The following is a 21,999-nucleotide window of genomic DNA, read 5'->3' on the forward strand; positions in this document are numbered from 1 at the left end:
AGATGAGAAGGTAGACAATGTGATTCTATGGTTGTCTTTTAAAGAAGTTAGTTTTACGGTGGACAATGTCTTTATGACAGCAGGGGACAGAGAAGAAACAGGCTCAGAGGGAAACCTGTCCTATAGCTCTCTATGGACAGACAGGGTGTTCAGTGTGTGTGTGTGGCGGGGGGAACGACAGTTCAGCAGTCTCCAACATAGAATCAAGAGCAAGCAGGTCCTTTGAATTGAGGAAGGGAAGTAGACAACACTGCCAAGTGCCTCAGCAATGAGTGAGAACACCGCAGACTGCTTCTTTATGGGTCCCAAGGGAGGGAGTGCAGATTCCTGAGCTGTGACAGGATTGGGAACAGGCACAACAACGAAAGATAGTACTTAAAGAACACTGTTTATAGGATCCGTACATTTGCAGTGAGGGAAGAGATCTAGCTGGAGGCTTCTGAAGGGAGACCATAACACGAAAAACCTGTGACTCATAGGGGAAGAGGTGAGGGCTTCACTGCTGCATGATCTAATGCCATGCATTGGACACCAGATGATAAACAACCATAAAATCTTTCCCATGTTATGAATGAGGAATACTATGATGCAGAGAATTATGACTCTATATGGTTCCACAATGGATAGTTTGAAAAATTGGAAAAATAAATGAATAAATAATCAAAATAGCTGGGATTGACATGTCTATTATAATTATTATCAGTTTGGTAATTCATATTTTATTCTTTAAAAAGTGGTTTGATAGCTATGCCAATCATGAAAAACTGACTGATAAGATATAAGCTTTAGAAAGACCTATTAGTGAAACTAAAAAAAATATTTATACACAGAGGAGTTTACAGCAGAAACTACTGCACCATTGCATTATGAAACTGAAGACTAGTCCAAGGTTATTAGAAAGCCAACCTTAATTTATCCAGTTACCATACAATATGACCGCCAGATAATAGGCACCCCCTAGGCTATACAGAAGTTAACTGGAATCCTGTATAAATGTTAGATTTGAGGAGATTTGAAGAAGCAGTCATTCATATAGTGTGCCTTCACCCTATGTTAAGCAGATGTTAAATTTGTGGGCAACCTGGAACAGAACTATCCCCCAAGACTGGAAAGATTTAGCTATAGCAGTATTGGAAGCTGGTCCTCGGCTACAATGGAAAACATGGCAGAAAGAGGAAGCTAGGACCATATAACAATGAAATAGGGATAGAGGTATTGATATTTCCCAAGATCAGCTTCTTGGTGAAGGTCAGTCAGTATGAAGGTGTGCAGTATGCTGTTTACAACAGCCTAGAATGCTTGGGACAAGGTTGAAGAATCGGGAAAGAGGGCTGAGTTATTTACTAAAATTATACAAGGCCCAAAAGAAGTCTTCATTGATTTTTTTTTTTTACAAAGATTGACTTCAGCTGTACATAGAATAATATCAGATCCAGAAGTTAGAAAAATATTAATTGAATCTTTGGCTTTTGAACATACTAATTAGGAATGCAAAAGGGTGATTAGGCCTTGAAAGGCAATCAGAACCCATAGATGAATGGATCAGGAATACAGTTGATATTGGATCTCACATATTTTGATAGAAGTGATTTCTAAAAATTTTAAGAAAAATAAAAAGGTCAGATGTTTTAATTGTGGTACATGAGGTCAACCAAAAAGGAATTATAGGCAGAAATGTTGTGGGATATTTGTTTGCAGTGACACTCTGAGACTGCCAATAAAGTTTCCTTTGAATCAGAGGGCAGAGTAAGCAACTGGCTAACCAAATTAGCCACAGAGGTTTTGGAGGATCCAGGATACACGCAGAGAGACACAGGAAGTAGCAGGGAGGGGTTTAGAAGGATTCATGAGGCCCTCCATGTGTGTCCCTCTTAGGGTCCCCCTTTTAACCTAGCTTCTCTGGGATTGCGGACTATAGCTTGGTTATCCTTTGCTTTATTATCTAATATCCACTTATGAGTGAGTAGATACTGTGTCTTAAGATCTCCTGGGTAAACTGCGGTGAGGGGAGTAAAAAGGGAGGTGATGGGGGATGGGAACATGAGGCATCAAGAAGATGAGGGTTGGGGGAGGGATGGAAGGAGAGAGCAATGAAAGAGATATCTTGATAGGGAGAGCCATTATAGGGTTAGGCAGAAACCTGGTGTTAGAGAAATTCTCAGGAATCCACAAGGATGACCCTCGTTAAGTGAAAGGAATGTGAATATAGGCACCCAGATGGATATTCCACTAAAATCCCTGATAATTATGGATAAGGTATAAATTCTAATTTCCGGGAAGCATCATGAATAAGTGGATTTAGATTTGTTTATTTATTTTTATTATTCATCATTCATTATTCACTCACTTGCTCATTCACTCATTTATCCCTCTATGGTTTTAATATTTTCACAAAACTATACAACTACCAACCATTTAATTCCAGAACTGTTTCATCACTCTAAATAGAAACCCAAGTCATTAGCATCTGTTCTGCTCTTCTGTTCATTCACTTCTAAGCCTGGGAAGGACAACCCTGCTCTGTTCAATGACAGAGCAAACATTAGAGATCACACATTACACAAGATGCTGGAGAATTGTGAGGGTCCAGAATCAACTAAAGCTAAAAGCCATGACCTGTCTGCCTGACACTTTGCTCTTTGGCACTATGGAGAAGCAGTAAGTGAGCAGAATGGGCACCTATTAGCCAGATCCCAGTTCTGTCCAGTAAAGTTGAACTCGCCAGGAGAGCTTACAAGCCATACATCCCAGACTTCACAGAGGCAGGAAGACCCTATGACATGGCAAATGGATTCACACTTTATCAGCCACAAGACAGGAAAGAGATGGTGTGGTTTGGAAGGTAAATGATAGTTCTTGTTTAGGAGAGTTTTCACATGAGACACTGTATTTTTGCTGTAAGGCACTAAGGAACATTAATGGGACTAACAAGTGAAAAACTGCAGAAAGGTAACTATTTCTGAACCTTGCAAGGGAGGATTTCAAAAGAGTGACACAATCTTATGGCAGAATGGGTTGCCTTTAAGGTAACAAGTTCAAATGCAATCTGGATATTCAATAAAGTGAATGATGCAAGGGTAATTAAGAACCAGAGGGTGAGCTTACAGCTGTGGTATTCCCACACTAAAGTGGTGAGGTCAACTGTGAGGTGTGCTGCAAGCAATCTGTTACAATCATAAAATACCGAGCTGGGATTTACTCTCTTTAGATTCTGGGATATCATTACAACTCCACTTGTTATTAAATATTTTCTTAAGCAAAAATGAAAGAATTGCCATTGCTGTTGAGTGTTCCTTTCCCTAAAGGAAGGAGTGGACCCCAGATCGGATGAGTGGTGAAGCTCTGCCTTGGAAGGGAAGTGTGGGGCACACTCCCTCCCTCTAAGTTAACTTTAATACTTCATACAATTGATTATCTATATCTTGCACCTGATAGGAAAGACACGGAGCACACTGGCACTTTATAAAAGCAGCGTGAACATTGCTAGACTCTACCTGTCTGTGTATCTTATTTTTCACAGAATAGTCGTTTAGACGATTTCTGTGGGACCAAAGGAAAAAATAACTTTTATACAGTATTTTCTTTAAGTAAACACATATTATGTAAATATGACCAGAAAACATAATTTTTTTGAAGTAGTAAGTATTTTTTCCCTCTAAGTAGGAATTGACATGAAATGGTAACTAAGGCAATCTGAACTTAGCCAACCCCATCTCAATCCAAACTGGATTTGCCTTTTTTGCTTTTCATCTCCCTGGATAAATGATCTTGGCAGAATCAGTTGTCACAATGGCCAACTATGGAAGTGCCACCATAAAAAAATGCTTGACTGACCACCTTGGACCTCCCCAAGCCTTCCCTGGTTTCTCCCTTTTGCTGCTGCCCCGCCAAATGCACAGATGTCAACTATCTCTGGAATGCAAGCAGACAGAAGGGTCTGATAACCTGGTGCAGTGGGAGACTACTGGGCAGCTTGTGATTTCTGACACCTCATAACTTTTTACTACGAAGTCTTTTCGTGATCAAGCTACTCTTACTACATGACAAAATCTGGAAAGTAGAGCAGAGAGGAAAACTGCTCATGACCCCATTGTCACTGTCTGCACTTGGGTGTGTCACTTACCTTCCTCCAGGGCTCTCCTACTATACTTTTATGACATCATCTATTCAGCTTATTTATTCTCTTGTCCTTTAAAATAGGCTAGCAGTAATTCATATAAATACGTATCACAAGACAGGCAACTTCATGTGATATCCTCTCCCAAACCAGCATGTCCTCCTGACTTTCCAGTGTCTACCTGTGGGTAGTTCCTCAACATCCAGGCTGATCCATCTGTCTTTTCTTTCTCTATTCTGCTACTTGTTTCTACACTTCTCTTCCTCATCTCATCTGACCTCATCCTTAGTGGACCTTGCTCCCATCTCCAGTCCAGGTCTGCATGCCTACACTTGTAAAGCCTCTCTGACATTTCTCTGGCTTACTTCTTCTCCTTTTATTTCAGTCTTTTGACAAGTTATTTTCCTCACTGTGTCTGAATTCCTGCTGAACAATGTCTGTGTGGTTTTCTGTGGTCTGACAAATAAAGAATATTATTTTCTACTAATCTGTTTCTCTTGCAGTAATTTTTTTAACCCATTTTCTTCATGAGACCCTTCCCCACACACTTGCACACTAGATATAATGCCGCTGTGCAGGGTTAGTGAGGCAGGGCATATTCTAGCTCCCTGCTATACCTACAAGTTTAGGAGTTTGAGGCTAGCAGAGATAAACAGACATTATACTCCTGCCATAAACGACTAACTATAAAACTGGAGCGAGTGAGTGGAACAGCTGTTTCAACCACTAAAAGAGAGGAGCTGGAGCCCACGGAAGGCCCAGTACCACCAGGCTTCTGCCTAAGGCATTGTTCATGCTGGTGCTTTGGAGAGGGACATGCAGAGAGAGCAAGCTTGCTCAGACCTCTGTGTACAGCAGAGACTGCTCAGACACTGGGTCAAAGTTTGCTCTCATACATAAGCTGCTCTAGTTTTAGACTACAGAAACATGTAACTGAGAATATGTGCTGAGGATACAGCTCAGCAGCAGAGCACTGCCTAGCCTGGATGAGCCTTAGCCATGGGAGTATTTTGGGGGGTAGGTGGAGATAGCTCTTACAAAAAGAAGCCAAGCAATTTTGGTCAACATGTTCTCTCTTGGTTTATGCTTACTAGTCATCACTGCTTATTACAACAGAGAAGGAAATATGCAGAGGTTTGCATCAGAGGAAGATGAAGGATGGATACTTTGAAGGTGGGGCATGAATGCTCTGTAGCAGACTAAAATCAAAAGGATGTGCATGTCTTGTGGGTAAACTATCAAAGGTCATGTTAGCCCAAAGTAATCTCCAAGATTAACCAAAGTCACAGTCGTCATCAAGACTCCCCTCTATTTCCAGAAATAGCTGGAAACTGTATCTTTGGACATGGAGGGAATTGATAGGGTGTTTTCCTCACACCCTCCATATGGCCTTTGACAATCAGCTGCTTTTTTCCTACTACAGTCATCCCTGACTGCAATCCTGCCTTTTCTTTCCTAACAGCTTCAAGAATATTTAAAAGGCCCTTAACAGTCTGCCATTCACAATTTTCTTAATAGAGAAAGAGCTATAAGGAGCAGTGGGGCTTCTGCAGGTCAGGCTTAGACAAATATGTATCAGGAGGATGTGCCTTTTGCCCACTGCACATTATGTCTTGAGGGAGGTTCCTACATGCTGAGCTTAAAGGAAACACTAGTCTCTTTTTTGGGGTAGAGCCCATAGGTGTCTTCCTATTATCTCTCATACTGATTGATGCTGGAGTGAGCCAAGGTTAGAAGCAGCTCTTCTGCTCTCATGGCTTCCTCTTCTAAGACCCAAAAATAGCTAGTGAGAGGACATTTTCATTTTCTCCCTCACCAGAGCCTCCACAGGGGCTCAACATTTAGCTTGTATAGCCAAGTTCAGGAATGAAGCAAACCCATCTTTGCCCATTAAGGTGCCTAAGGAACTCATGGAAACGGACATGGGTATTCAGCACATGGGAATGTGGGTGGCCCATTGCACAGGGCAGCAGAGAAATTTCCATCCTACCATCAGTGAGAGGCCTGCAGGAGAGGGCATCATCGAGGTCTCGAGCAGTTGAAGGATCAATGGTGAATATACAGTCTTTCCTAGGAAAGATAGAAAACAGAATTAGCAGCTGGCAGTGGTGATGTACCCTTTAATCTCAACACTCAGATCTCTGTGAGTTCGAGGCCAGCCTGGTCTACAAGAGCTAGTGCCAGGACAAACTCCAAAGCTACACAGAGAAAGCCTGTCTCAAAAAACAAAAAACAAAACAAAACAAAAAATAAATAAAAAAAGAAAAAGAAAAAAGAAAGAAAGAAAGAAAACAAAACTAGCACAAATAATCCACTGTCATCAAATGTTAAACAACAGTTAATTTTGCACATATGACCCACTGTAAGGAACATCTACAATCTCTAAGGAGGGAGGAATGTGAGACTGGGAGAGCAAAGGTGTGATCACTATTCTTTTCTCTGTGATCTGACAACAACTTCTCCTTTTCTCCTTTTCTCCTTGCCCCAAGAGAGAACTTCAGGCAGCCAGGAGGCAGCTCCTAGGAAAGAGGTTTTCCAACAAGATTTCTGTTCTCTCTAGTGTCTGCTCTTTGAATATATGGCAGTGGGTCCTTCGAGGAACAGCTACAGCTGCTTTCCCGCATTGTCTCTCATACAGGTAAACAAAGTATGCCAAAAAATGGGTATGTGATATCTATACAGAAAATTGTCCATTTCCTTAAATTTTCCAATTTTGTGGAGTACAGGTTTTTGAAGTATGACTTGATGATTCTCTGGATTTCTTCTGTATCTGTTGTTATGTCCCCTTTTCATTTCTGATTTTGTTAATTTGCATATTCCATATCTACCTTTTGGTTAGTTTAGATAAGGGTTTGTCTATCTTGTTGATTTTCTCAAAGAATCAACTCTTTGTCTCATTGATTCTCTCCAAACCTATTTAAACCTAGGACAGTACTCGAAGTCCTAGCGAGGGCAATAAGACAACACATGGAGATCAAAGGGATACAAATTGGAACGGAAGAAGTCAAACTGCCGATATTTGCAGATGATATGATAGTATACATAAGTGACCCCAAAAATTCGATGAGGGAACTCCTACAGCTGATAAACCATTTCAGTAATGGGGCAGGATACAAGATCAACTCAAAATAATAAGTAGCCCTCCTATATACAAATGATAAAAGTGCTGACAAAGAAATCAGAGAAACATCACTATTTACAGTAGCCACAAATAACATAAAATATCTTGGGGCAACACTAACCAAAGAAGTAAAAGACCTGTACAAAAAGAACTTTAAGTCTTTGAAGGAAGAAATTGAGGAAGCTACCAGAAAATGGAAAGATTTCCCATGCTCTTGGATAGGTAGGATCAACATAGTAAAAATGGCAATCTTACCAAAAGCAATCTACAGATTCAATGCAATGCCCATTAAAATCCCAGCACAATTCTTCACAGACCTTGAAAGAACAATACTCAAATTCATATGGAAAAACAAAAAACCCAGAATAGAAAAAAAAACTTCTATAATAAAGGAACTTCTGGAAGCATCACCATCCCTGACAACAACCTCTATTATAGAACTGCAGTAGTGAAAACAGCTTGGTATTGGCAGAAAAACAGACAGATGAACCAATGAAATCGAATTGAAGACCCTGATATTGATGCACACACCTATGAACACCTGATTTTTGACAAAGAAGCTAAAATTATACAGTGGAAAAAGAAAGCATGTTCAACAAATGGTGCTGGCATAACTGACTGGATGTCAACATGTAGATGAATGAAAATAGATCCATATCTATCACCATGCACAAAATTCAAGTCCAAATGCATCAAAGACCTCAACATAAATCCAGCCACACTGAACCTTACTGAAGAGAAAGTGGAAAGCAAATTTGAATGTATGGGCACAGGAGACCACTTCCTAAATATAACACCAGTAGCACAGACACTGAGAACCACAATTAATAAATGGAACCTCCTGAAACTGAGAAGCTTCTGTAAGGCAAAGGACACAGTCACTAAGACAAAGACAGTAGCCTACTGAATGGGAAAAGATCGTCACTAACCCAACATTGGAGAGAGGAATGATCTCCAAAATTTATAAAGAACTCAAAAAACTACATATCAAATTACCAAATAATTCAATCAAAAAGTGGGGTTCAAATCTAAACAAAGAATTCTCAGCAGAAAAATTGCAAATGGGTGAAAGACACTTAAGAAAATGTTCAACATCATTAGCCACCAAGGAAATGCAAATCAAAATGACTCTGAGATACCATCTTACATTGGTCAGAATGGCTAAGATCAAAAACACTAATGATAGCTTATGCTGGAGAGGATGTAGAGTAAGGGGAACACTCTTCCATTGCTGGTGGGAGTGCAAACTTGTACAGCCACTTTGGAAACCAGTGTGGTGGTTTCTCAGAAAATTAGGAATTAATATTCCTCAGGACCCAGCAATACCACTCTTGGGATGTACCCAAAGGATGTACACTCATACCACAAGGGCATTTGCTCAACTGTGTTTATAGTAGCATTATTCAGAATAATCAGAACGTGGAGACATTTTATAATTTTTATTTTTTTCCGTTTATTTATTTATTAAATATTTCTATCTCTTCCCCGCCACCTCCTCCCATTTCCCTCCCCCTCCTCCAATCAAGTTCCCCTCCCTTGTCAGCCCATAGAGCTAACAGGGTCTGGAGACATTTTAGATGCCCCTGAGTGAGGTAAGCCAGACCCAAAAAGAGGAACATGGGATGTACTCACTCATATTTGGTTTCTAGCCATAAATAAAGGACACTGAGCCTATAATTAGTGATCCTAAAGAAGCTAAATAAGGAGAACCCAAAGAAAAACATATAGGCATCCTCCTGGATATTAACCTTCATCAGGCGATGAAAGGAGACAGAGACAGAGACCCACATTGGAGCACCGGACAGAAATCTCAAAGTCCAAATCAGGAGCAGAAGGAGAGAGAGCACAAGCAAGGAACTCAGGACCGTGAGGGGTGCACCCACACACTGAGACAATGGGGACGTTCTATCGGGAACTCACCAAGGCCAGCTGGCCTGGGTCTGAAAAAGCCTGGGATAAAACCGGACTCGCTAAACATAGTGGACAATGAGGACTACTGAGAACTCAAGAACAATGGCAATGGGTTTTTGGTCCTACTGCATGTACTGGCTTTGTGGGAGCCTAGGCAGTTTGCATGCTCACCTTACTAGACCTGGATGGAGGTGGGTGGTCCTTGGACTTCCCACAGGGCAGGGAACCCTGACTGCTCTTTGGGCTGATGGGAGGGGGACTGCATTGGGGGAGGGGGAGGGAAATGGGAGGTGGTGGCGGGGAAGAGATAGAAATCTTTAATAAATAAATAAATTAAAAAAAAAGAAAATGTGGTACATTTACACAATGGAGTACTAAAAAAAATTTGAAATTTACATGAAATGGATGGAACTAGAAAAAGAAAAACATCTTGAGTGTGGTAACCCAGACTCAGATAGAAAACATGACATGTACTCACTCAGAAGTGGATATAAGACGTAAAGCAAAGGACAGCCAGCCTTTAGTCCATCATCCCAGAGAAACTAGGTAATAAGAACCCTAAAAGAGAAGTATGTGGATCCCCCTAGGAAGGGGAAACAGATAAGACTTCCTGAGAAAATTTGGGGGGAGGAGAGAAGAGAGGGTAAAAGGAAAAGGAGAGGGAAAAAGAGAAAGGAGAGGGAGAACATGAGGAAATGGGATGCTCAATTAGGGGGAGGACAGCGAGGGAGAGAAAAGAAAGATACCTTGATTGAGGGAGCCATTAAAGGGATAGCGAGATACATGGCAATAGGGAAATTCCCAGGAATCTACAAGAATGACCCCAGTTTAGACTCTAAGCAACAGTGGAGAGGACACCTAAACTAGTCTTCCTCTGAAATCAGATTGATGACTACCTTAATTGTCCTCATAAAATCTTCAACCAGCAACTGATGGAAGCAGATACAGAGATCTACAGCAAAGCACCAGGCCAAGCTACCAGAGACCAGCCCAAGAGAGGGAGGAGCAATAATATGAGCAAAGGGGTCAAGACCATGATGGGATACCCACAGAAACAGCTGACCTGAGCTAGTGGGAACTCAGTGACTCCGGACTGACAGCAGGCGAACCTACACAGGACCAAACTAGTCCCTCTGAATGTGAGGGACAGTTGTGAGGCTTGGGGAGTCTGTGGGGGCACTGGCAATAGGATCAGGATTTATCCCTAGTGCTTGAACTAGCGTCCAGAAGCACATTCTTTTTGGAGGGACATTTTGCTCAGCCTAGATATAGGGGGGAAGCCTTTGGTCTTGCCTGGAAATGAAGTGTCAGACTTTGTTGACTTCCCATGGGAAGCTTTACCCTTTTTGAGGAGTGGATGGGGGTAGAGTAGAGGGAAGGGTGGAGTCCGAGGAGGGGAAGGAGTAGGAGCAGGGATAGCTATGTAAAATGAGAAAAGATTGTTTTTTTTTATAAAAAAACCTCTTAATTAAAAAAAAGTTGGAATTTCTACACCCATGAAGTCTCACCAACACAGCTGTCAAAACATGACCTAAACAAAGATGAGAGCAATAGTCACTCTAATGTGGATGGGGAAAGCCCCCGAGGCCTTAACTCTAGACAAAGCATTACCAGCAACTAAGTAAGTCTGAGTAGGGAGAAACAGTCTTCTCCAAGGAAGAGTACATCAACTGGCTATCCAATACCAAATGCTAAGCCTTGAAAACATATACATACAAGTAAAATTATATGGAATGAGCAGGTTGTATTTATATATTTAAAAATACATACACATATGCACACACACATACTCACAAACACATAACAATGATTAAAGAAAGAGGTTATGAATTTGAAAGAGAAGTAGGTAAGAAGTGTATGGGAGGGGAAGGAGGGAGGAAAGAAAAGGGAGAAAATGAAGTAATTCTATTATAATCTCCAAAACCAAAAAATCATAAACAAACAGGACTGGGAACACAACTCAGTAGAAGAGTGTTGGAACATGTCTGAGTTTTTTGGTTCAATCTGTTCCCAACATGAAGGTAAAGTTAACTAATAAGGAAGACAGTTTGTTTGGTGTGGTCCTGTTTGCAACATTCTCAAAAGTATAGTTTTATAATGACAGAGAGCATATCAGTGGTTGTCAGGGTCTGAGAATAAGGTGTGTGTGTTATAGGGCAGTAGAATCTTGCTAATCTTATCAGTGGTGTCTAAGATCTATACATGATTTAAAAGCATGAACATGCACACCAAATAAAGGTTAATTTTACTGTTTGTTCATTTAGAAATAATTTAAAATTGTGATGTGTGTGTTAGTTAGACTTTATTTCTTTAGTGTTTGAAAATTCTATACGTGTGTTTTTTTTTGAAAGGATTTTTTTTTATTGAGAAAAGGAAAAAAAAAACCAAGTTCCCGCCTCCTCCCAGCCTCCCATTTCCCTCGCCCTCCTCCCACCCTTCTCCCCCTCCCCCCACTCCTCTCCCCCTCCCTCTCCAGTCCAAAGAGCAGTCAGGGTTCCCTGCCCTGTGGTAAGTCCTAGGTCCATCCCCCTCTGTCCATATCTAGGAAGGTGAACATCCAAACTGGCTAGGCTCCCACAAAGCCAGAACATTGAGCAGGATCAAAACCCCGTGCCATTGTCCTTGGCTTCTCATCAGCCCTCATTGTTCGCCATATTCAGAGAGTCCGGATTTATCCCATGCTTTTTCAGTCACAGTCCAGCTGGCCTTGGTGAGCTCCCAATAGATCAGCCCCACTGTCTCAGTGGGTAGGTGCACCCCTTGTGGTCCCGACTTCTTTGCTCATGTTCTCCCTCCTTCTGCTCCTCATTGGAACCTTGGGAGCTCAGTCCACTGCTCCAGTGTGGGTCTCTGTCTCTATCTCCATCCATTACCAGATGAAGGTTCTATGGTGATATGCAAGATATTCGTCAGTATTGCTATAGGATAGGGTCATTTCAGGTTCCTTATCCTCAGCTGCCCAAGGAACTAGCTGGGGACATCCCCTTGGGCTCCTGGGAGCCACTCTAGGTTCAAGTCTCTTGCCAACCATAAGGTGGCTCCCTTAACAAAGAATAGTGCTTCCGTGCTCCCCTATCCAACCTTCATTTATCCCAATCATCCCTTTGCCCCAAGTTCCCTCCATCCTCCCCTTCTCCCTTTTCTCTCCCCATCTCCACTTACCCCTATCCCACCCCACCCCCAAGATCCCAATTTTCTCCCCGGCAATTTTGTCTACTTCCCATAGCCAAGCGGATAACTATATGTTTTTCCTTGGGTTCACCTTCTTACTTAGCTTCTTTAGGTTCACCAATTGTAGACTCCGTTACCCTTATTTATGGCTAGAAACCAATTATGAGTGAGTACATCCCATGTTCATCTTTTTGGGTCTGGGTTACCTCACTCAGTATATTGTTTTCTATTTCCATCTATCTGCATGCAAAATTCGAGAAGTCATTGTTTTTTACTGCAGCGTAGTACTCTAATGTGAAGATATTCCACACTTCATCCATTCTTCCATTGAAGGGCATCTAGGTTGTTTCCAGGTTCTGGCTATTACAAATAATACTGCTATGAACATAGTTGAACAAATGCTCTTGTCATATGATAGGGCATCTCTTGGGTATATTCCCAGGAGTGGTATTGCAGGGTCCAGGGGTAGGTTGATCTCGAATTTCTGGAGAAACCAAAACACTGATTTCCAAAGTGGTTGCACAAGATTGCATTCCCACCAGCAATGGATGAGTGTACCCCTTCCTCCACAGCCTCTCCAGCAAAGGCTATCATTGGAGTTTTTGATTTTAGCCATTCTGACAGGTGTAAGATGATATCTCAAAGTTGTTTTGATTTGCATTTCCCTGATCGCTAAGGAGGTTGAGCATGACCTTAAGTGTCTTTTGGCCATTTGAACTTCTTTTTTTTTTTAAATTTATTTATTTATTAAGGATTTCTGCCTCGTCCATTTGAACTTCTTCTGTTGAGAATTCTCTGTTCAGTTCAGTGCCCCATTTTTTAATTGGGTTAATTAGTATTTTAAAGTCTAGTTTCCTGAGTTCTTTATATATTTTGGAGATCAGACCTTTGTCAGTTGCGGGGTTGGTGAAGATCTTCTCCCAGTCAGTAGGTTGCCTTTTTGTCTTAGTGACAGTGTCCTTTGCTTTACAGAAGCTTCTCAGACTCAGGAGGTCCCATTTATTCAATGTTGCCCTTAATGTCTGTGCGGCTGGGGTTACATATAGGAAGCGATCTCCTGTGCCCATCTGTTGTAGGGTACTTCCCACTTTCTCTTCTATCAGGCTCAATGTGTTCTGACTGATAGTGAGGTCTTTAATCCATTTGGACTTGAGTTTTGTGCATGGTGATAGATATGGGTCTATTTTCATTCTTCTACAGGTTGACATCCAGTTATGCCAGCACCATTTGTTGAAGATGCTTTCTTTCTTCCATTGTATACTTTTAGCTCCTTTATCGAAAATGAGGTGTTCATAGGTTTTTGGGTTAAAATTCTGGTCTTCTAAACGATTCCATTGGTCGACTTCTCTGTTTTTATGCCAATACCACACTGTTTTCATCACAGTAGCTCTGTAATAGAGTTTAAAGTCAGAGACGGTAATGCTTCCAGATAATCTTTATTGTATAGGATTGTTTTGGCTATCCTGGGTTTTTTGTTTTTCCATATAAAGTTGATTATTGTCCTTTCAAGATCTGTGAAGAATTTTGATGGGACCTTGATGGGGATTGCATTGAATCTATAAATTGCCTTTGGCAGAATTGCCATTTTTACTATGTTGATCCTCCCAATCCAAGAGCAAGGGAGGTCCTTCCATTTTCTGGTATACTCCTCACTTTCTTTCTTCAATGCCTTAAAGTTCTTGTCAAATAGATCTTTCACTTCCTTGGTTAGAGTTACCCCAAGATATTTTATGGTGTGTGTGGCTATCGTGAACGGTGAAGCTTCTCTGATTTCCCTCTCTGCTTCTATATTCTTTGTGTATAAGAGGGCGACTGATTTTTTTGGAGTTGATCTTGTATCCTGGCACATTACTAAAGGTGTTTATCAGCTGTAAAAGTTCTTTGGTGGAGTTTTGGGGGTCGCTTATGTACATTATCATATCATCTGCAAATAACGAAAGTTTCACTTCTTCCTTTCCAATTCGAATCCCCTTGTTCCCGTGATATTGTCTTATTGTTATTGGTAGAACTTCAAGCACTATATTGAAGAGGTATGGCGAGAGTGGACAGCCTTGTCTTGTTCCTGAGTTTAGTGGGATGGCTTTGAGTTATTTTCCGTTTAATTTGATGTTAGCAGTCGGCTTGCTGTATATAGCTTTTATTATATTTAGGTATGACCCTTGTATCCCTAATCTCTCCAATACTTTTATCATAAAGGGATGTTGAATTTTGTCAAATGCTTTTTCAGTATCTAATGAAATGATCATATGGTTTTTTTCTTTCAGTTTATTTATATGATGGATTACATTGATAGATTTTCGTATGTTGAACCAGCCCTGCATCTCTGGGATAAAGCCTACTTGATCATAATGGATAATTTTTCAATGTGTTCTTGGATTCGGTTCGCCAGTATTTTGTTGAGGATTTTTGCATCGATGTTCATGAGTGAGACTGGCCTATAATTCTCTTTCTTGGTTGAGTCTTTGTGTGGTTTTAGTATCAGGGTAACTGTAGCTTTATAAAAGGAATTTGGCAATGCCTCTTCTGTTTCTATATTGTGAAATACATTAAGGACTATAGGTATTAGGTCTTCTTGGAAGTTCTGGTAGAATTCCGCATTGAAACCATCTGGTCCTGGGCTTTTTTTGTTAGGGAGGTTTTTGATAACCTCTTCTAATTCTTCGCGACTAACAGGTCTATTTAGATTGTTCACCTGGTCCTGGTTTAACTTTGGTATATGGTATTTATCTAAAAAAGTGTCCATTTCCTTTACATTTTCCAGTTTTGTGGCATATAGGCTTTTGTAGTAAGATCTAATGATTCTCTGAATTTCCTCTGTGTCTGTGATTATGTCCCCGTTTTCATTTCTGATCTTATTAATTTGCAAATTCTCTCTCTGCCGTTTGATTAGTTTGGATAGGGGTTTGTCAATCTTGTTGATTTTCTCCAGGAACCAGCTTTTTGTTTCATTGATTCTTTGGATTGTTTTCTGTGTTTCTATTTTGTTGATTTCAGCCCTCAGTTTGATTATTTCAAGTCTTCTACTCCTCCTAGGTGAGTCTGATTCTTTTTTTTCTAGAGCTTTCAGGTGGACTGTTAAGTTTCCAATGTGAGCTTTCTCTGTTTTCTTTAAGTGGGCACTTAGTGCTATGAACTTTCCTCTTAGGACTGCTTTCATAGTGTCCCATAAGTTTGAGTATGTTGTTTCTTTATTTTCATTGAATTCCAGGAAGACTTTAATTTCTTTCTTTATTTCTTCCTTAATCCAGGTATGGTTCAGTAGTTGACGGTTCAGTTTCCATGAATTTGTAGGCTTTCTGGGGGTAGCATTGTTGTTGAATTCTAACTTTAATCCATGGTGATCTGATAAGACACAGGTGGTTACTAATATGTTTTTGTAACTGTGGATGTTTACTTTGTTACCGACTATGTGGTCGATTTTCGAGAAGGTTCCATGAGCTGCAGAGAAGAAGGTATATTCTTTCCTATTTGGGTGGAATGTTCTATAGATGTCTGTTAAGTCCATTTGCTTCATTACCTCCATTAATTCTCTAATTTCTCTGTTAGGTTTCTGTCTGATTGACCTGTCCACTGGTGAGAGAGGAGTGTTGAAGTCTCCTACTATTAGTGTGTGCAGTTTGATGGCTGCCTTGAGTTTTAGCAATGTTTCTTTTATGTACGTGGGTGCTTTTATATTAGGGGCATAGATAGATGTTCAGGATTGAGACTTCTTCCTGATGAACTGTTCCTGTTATGAGTATAAAATGCCCCTCTCCATCTCTTCTGATTGATTTAAGTTTGAAGTCAACTTTGTTAGAGATTAGTATGGCCACACCTGCTTGTTTCTTAGGTCCATTTGCTTGATAAGCCTTTTCCCAGCCCTTTACTCTGAGTAGGTGCCTGTCTTTGTGGTTGAGGTGTGTTTCTTGTTGACAGCAGAATGTTGGATCCTGTTTTCGTATCCAATCTCTTAGCCTGTGCCTTTTTATAGGTGAGTTGAGTACATTGACATTAAGTGATATTAATGACCAGTGGTTGTTAACTCTGGTCATTTTTTTAGTCGTAGAGTTTGTGTGTTTCCCTTCTTTGAGTTGTGTTGGTGAAGGGTCTCTAGATGTCTGAGTTCTTGTGGTCATTGTTGGACTCCTTGGTTAGTGATTTTCCTTCTATTACTTTCTGTAAGGCTGGATTTGTGGCTGTGTATTGTTTAAATTTGTTTTTATCCTGGAAAATTTTATTTTCTCCATTTATAGTGAACGAAAGCTTGGCTGGGTATAGTAATCTGGGCTTGCGTCCATGGTCTCTCAGTTTCTGCAGTACATCTATCCAGGTCCTTCTGGCTTTCATGGTTTCCATGGAGAAGTCAGGTGTAAGTCTGATAGGTTTACCTTTATAAGTAATTTGGCCTTTTTCCTTTCCAGCTCTTAATATTCTTTCCTTATTCTGTATGCTTTGTGTTTTGATAATTATATGGCGAGGGGATGTTTTTTTTTTTGATCCAGCCTATTCGGTGTTCTGTATGCTTCTTGAACCTTCATAGGTATATCTTTCTTTAGGTTGGGAAAGTTTTCTTCTATAATTTTATTAAATACATTTTCTGGACCATTGAGCTGCACTTCTTCTCCTTCTTCTACTCCTATTATTCTTAGGTTTGGTCTTTTTATTGTGTCCCATATTTCCTGAATGTTTTGTGATGAGAGTTTGTTGGACTTGCTGTTTTCTTTGATCAGTGTGTTTATTTTCTCTATGGTATCTTCAGAATCTGAGATTCTTTCTTCTAACTCTTGTATTCTGTTGGTTATGCTTGTTTCTGTAGACTCTGTTTGTTTACTTAAATTTTCCATGTCCAGCCGGCCCTCTGTTTGTGTTTTCTTCTTTGCCTCCATTTCAGTTTTCAAGTCTTGAACTGTTTCCATTATCTGTTTGATTGTTTTTCCTTGGTTTTCTAGGGTATCATTCACTGATTTATTCAATTATTCAAACTTTCTGTTATATTTCTCATCCATTTCTATAAGGGTGTTTTTTACATGCTGTTTAAGGGCGTCAATCACTTTCATGAAGTCAATCTTTTCTACTTCTTCTTGATTAAGGTGTTCATGTCCTCCCGTTGTGAGATTGCTGGTTTCTGGTGGCTTCATGTTGCTTTTCAGCTTGTTGGGTGAATTCTTGCATTGGCGACTGCCCATCTCTTCTTCCAAATGCTCCCTTGTGGATCTTCTTTTACCAGATCAGGTCTCCTTGCCTACTGATGTACCTTCCCTGTGATGGCTCTCCCCAGTTATGTCTCTCCTGGTGCCGAGATCACATCTCCGTGCCCAATGATGGCTCTCCCCAATGCTGGCTCTCCTGGCACCCAGATCAGGTCTCCGTGCTGGTTGGGTAGCTCGTAAACAAAGTACCTACCCTGCTTGGTGCAGGCAGGCCATAGAAACAAAGGAACTCCTGCCCGCTTGGGTGCCCCAAGGATTCGGACCCAGTGCCCAGACAGGCCGGGCTGGGTGATGTTATGTGTCGAAAGAGGGCAGTGGGGGCGAAGAGGGGAGGGCTCTGGATGCAAGCTGGGTGGGATAGGAAGAAAGAGGCAGTATGCAGGGAGTAGAGGCCCTGAAGAGAGTCCAAGAAGGATAGGGGGTTGAGGAACCTCTGAGTTCCCTGTTCCGGGTTGGCGCCGCGGGGTCAGAAACTCACCCCAATGCTGGCTCTCCTTGCACCCAGATCAGGTCTCCGTGCTGGTTGGGTAGCTCGTAAACAAAGCGCCTACCTTGCTTGGTGCAGGCAGGCTATAGAATCAAACGAACTCCCACCTGCTTGGGTGCCCTGAGGACTCAGACCCAGTGCCCAGACAGGCTGGGCTGGGTGATGTTATGTGTCAAAAGAGGGCAGTGGGGCCGAAGAGGGTAGGGTTCCGGATGCAAGCTGGGTGGGATAGGAAGAAAGAAGCAGTATGCAGGGAGTAGAGGCCCTGCAGAGAGCCCAAGAAGGATAGGGGGTTAAGGAACCTCTGAGTTCCCTGTCCTGGGCTGGCGCTGTGGGGTCAGAAACTCACCCCAATGTTGGCTCTCCTGGTGCCGAGAGATCAGGTCTCCGTGCTGGTTGTGCAGCTCACAAACAAAGCACCTACCCTGCTTGGTGCAGGCAGGCCATAGAAACAAAGGAACTCCCACCAGCTTGGGTGCCCCGAGGATTCGGACCCAGTGCCCAGACAGGCTGGGCTGGGTGATGTTATGTGTCGAAAGAGGGCAGTGGAGCCGAAGCTATACGTGTGTTTTGATCAAACCCTTACCCCATCCCCTCCCCTCCAATTCCTTCACTCCTCACCCCACCACTTTTTCTTTCTAACTTCACAACTTTTAAATCAAAACCAAGCAAACAAACAAAAGAAATCCTTTTAGTGCTTCCTTTCAGTGTATGGGCATAGGATCACCTACTGGTGAATAGGCAGCCTCTCAATGACCACTATCCTAAAGAAAACTGACTCTCCCTCTCCCAGCAGCCATCAATTGCCAGTAGCTCCTCATTTTGGGGTGGGCCTTCATGAGCCTTTCCTCCATCCATGCTGGAATTTCAGCTGGCTTGATCTCGTACCGGTCTTATGTGTGCAGGCACAGTTGCTCTAAGTTTATGTGCAGCAGTGCTGTCACATACAACAAATACTATTTCACTTCAGATATCTGCTACAATCTTTCTGCTCCCTCTTCTGCAATGATCCTCAAACCTTGTGGGAAGAAACTGTAATATGGATGTTCCATTTAGAGCTGGTCATTCTTATTCTCTGCATATTGACCTGTTGTGAGTCTCTGTATTAATGTCCATCTACTACAAAAAGAAGCTTCTCTGATGAGGATTCAGAGATGTACTAATCTATGTGTATAAAGATTAATTTAGGAGGCAGTTTGTTACTAAGTTCATTTAGCAGAACAATGGTATTAGGTTCTCCCTGAAGGCCTATGACCCAGGCAGCCACAAGGTTTTTGTCCAGTTTAAAGTACCAGGTATGAATTCCTCCTTATGAAGTAGGCTTTAAATCCAACCAGAAAGTAATTGGTTGCTTTTATAACATTTGTGCCACTATTTTATGAGTAGTCGTATCTTGTCAGGCCCATCAGTACTGTAGCTCTCAGGATTCACAGCTGGGTAAGATTGCAAATTACTTCTTCCACCCTCAGTCGCATGCACAGAACCTTCCAACAATATGACATTTAGTCAGTAGGAGGAAGCTTCCAGGTTGGTACTAGCTTGATCTTCCATGTCCTATGACTCATTTTTTTTTTTTCGGCCATAGGGTCTTACCATCAAGTTCTGGAGGTAACCAAGTACAATGGCAATAGCTTTTAGTGTGTGTGTGTGTGTGTGTGTGTGTGTGTGTGTGTGTGTAGGGTAACTCCATTTAAACTCCTTTTATGTGTGTATATTTTAGAAAGCTTCTACAGTAGTAGGTTTCCATGTGGCATTTACAAAGGTCTTTAGTGTTAGTTATCCCCTCCCATATTCTCTTCTCTACCCTGTCTTTCCCTACTCTAACCCAACTAAAAAAGATTTATTTATTTAATGTTATGATATATGCTTGAGTGTATGTATGTGTATTATATGAATAGAAGCCAGAAGAAGGTATTGGATCACTTGAAGCTGGCATTTCAGACAACTGTGAACCACCTGATGTGTGTGTGTGTTGGAAACAAAACTCAGGTCCTCTGGAAGGGTGGCAAGTGCTCTCAATCATTGAGTCATCTCTCTGGCCTCTTTCCCTGCCACTCTCATTCCCTTTCTCCACTTTACATAGTGTCTATGTTCTATTCCCCTTTTCTTGAAATCCTCCCCTCTTAACTACGAGTTTCTTGACTTCTATGGGCACTCCAAACTAAACACACATATCTAAAGATTCAAAGTTAGCATCTACATATGAGAGAGAATGTATGGCATTAAATGATTTCCAGATCCATTCATTTACACGCAAATATCATAATTTCAATTTTTTCTTTGCAGCTTAATAATATTCCATTGTGTATATGTACCACATTTTTATTATCCACTCATTAGTTGATGAACATCCAAGCTGTCTCCATTTTCTGGCTATTGTGAATAAAGCAACAATGAATATGGATAAGCAAGTTTTTCTGCAGTAGGATGCCAGAATTCTTGGGAAATCTGCTTAGGAGTGATATAGCTGGATCATGTGGTACACTGACTTTGGTGAGGAACTTCTACAGTGAATGCAGAAGTTTTCACTCCTGCCATCAAAAAAAAAGTTCATTTTCCTTACACCCATGCTAGCATCTACTGTATTCATTCAGTCAGTCATTTATTTAGTTTGTAAAATTTAGCTGGTCTGACTAGTATAAGATGAAATGTTGGATGAATGGTAACATAAAGTCCCAGAAGAGTAAACTGATTCTGACTACACAGTAACAGACTGTACAATCTGGAGGACCTTGAACTTAGTCCACAAGGTGAAGGAAGGACACATTGCTCTTTGCTCATTTTTGTTTCCTCCATAAAACCTAGTCAAATGTTTCATGAACACTCAGTACTCAATAAAAATACTGTGTAACTAAATCTGACATGTCACATGGACTACTAGGGGTGGCTTGATCCTTTTATTTCATCACAATGACATCATAAGAAATGGAAAGAATGTCCCTCTGGGTCAAAACAAAAAAGGCTGTTAGTCTGGGCAGGGGATGTTTATTAATTTATTTGAAGAATCAACTAGTAAGTTGTATCTTTGTAAATGTCTCCAGGGACTCTGGGGCATTTGTTCCTATAAACACAATGAATGAACGCTAATGCCTACTAAGACATTTTTAGCCTGAAACAGAGCCTCTCATTGGCAATACAGTTCAGCTTCTGTGGCTAGTGTGTAATGTTTTGGTTTTGTTTTGTTTTTTCCCTTGCTCTTTCACAGTTGTTTTCTGAGTAAAATCCTAGTTTATTCCATCATAATCTTTTTGGTCCACTCTTAAGTCAGAAACAAAGTCCGAGTTAAAGTGAGCAATGAGGTCCAATACTCAGGACTGTGACAAAAAGCTGAGCAAGTGGTCCTTGGAATAGGGGTCCACATGCAAGTATAGCTTGCCACCTGCTTGTAAACAGCCTAAAAGCCAAGATCAGCTTTTGTATTTTATTACATATTTTTATTTTATGTGTTTTGACTGCTTGTTTATATGTGTACCACTTGTGTGCCTGATGTCTGCAGATACCAGAAGATCCTCTAGAGTTACAGATAGCTGTTAAGTTGCCTTGTGAATGTTGGGAATTAAACCTGGGTAGCCAGTGTTCTTAAATGCTGAGCCAATATCTCTAGCCCCAGTTTTTGTATTTTTAAATGGCCAAAAACAAACCGAAAGAGTATGATTTCATGGTACCTGAGAATTATATTAATTCACAGTGCTGTGGGCTAATGCTCTTGTACACTGTAAAGATTTGTCACTCATATTGATTTAATAAAATACTGATTGGCCAGTAGCTAGGCAGGAAGTATAGGTGGGCAACCAGACTAGAATTCTTGGAAGAGGAAAGGCAGATACTCAGTCACCAGCCAGACCCAGGAGAAGCAAGATGAGAATGCCTCACTGAGAAAAGGTACCAACCCATGTGGCTAAACATAGATTAAAAATTATGGGTTAACTTAAGTTTAAGAGCTAGTTAATAATAAGCCTGAGCTAATAGGCCAAATAGTTTATAATTAATTTAAGTGTTTGTG

The 21,999-nt window shown here is 41.1% G+C and overlaps 1 protein-coding gene across 4 annotated transcripts in view; it reads right to left on the minus strand.

The window, feature by feature from the left end:
- Dis3l2 (DIS3 like 3'-5' exoribonuclease 2) overlaps positions 1-21,999 on the minus strand; it is a 381,042-nt gene that overhangs the window by 110,717 nt on the left and 248,326 nt on the right. For all 4 annotated transcript variants that reach the window (XM_041650838.1, XM_041650836.1, XM_041650837.1 and 1 more), the window contains one exon: positions 6,108-6,187. In XM_041650838.1, the coding sequence (XP_041506772.1) occupies positions 6,108-6,187 (80 nt within the window). The remainder of the gene's footprint in view (positions 1-6,107; positions 6,188-21,999) is intronic.

Source organism: Microtus oregoni, unplaced genomic scaffold (genome assembly GCF_018167655.1).
Source record: "Microtus oregoni isolate MIOR12 unplaced genomic scaffold, Mior012 000004F_ref0000308, whole genome shotgun sequence".
NCBI lineage: Eukaryota > Metazoa > Chordata > Mammalia > Rodentia > Cricetidae > Microtus > Microtus oregoni.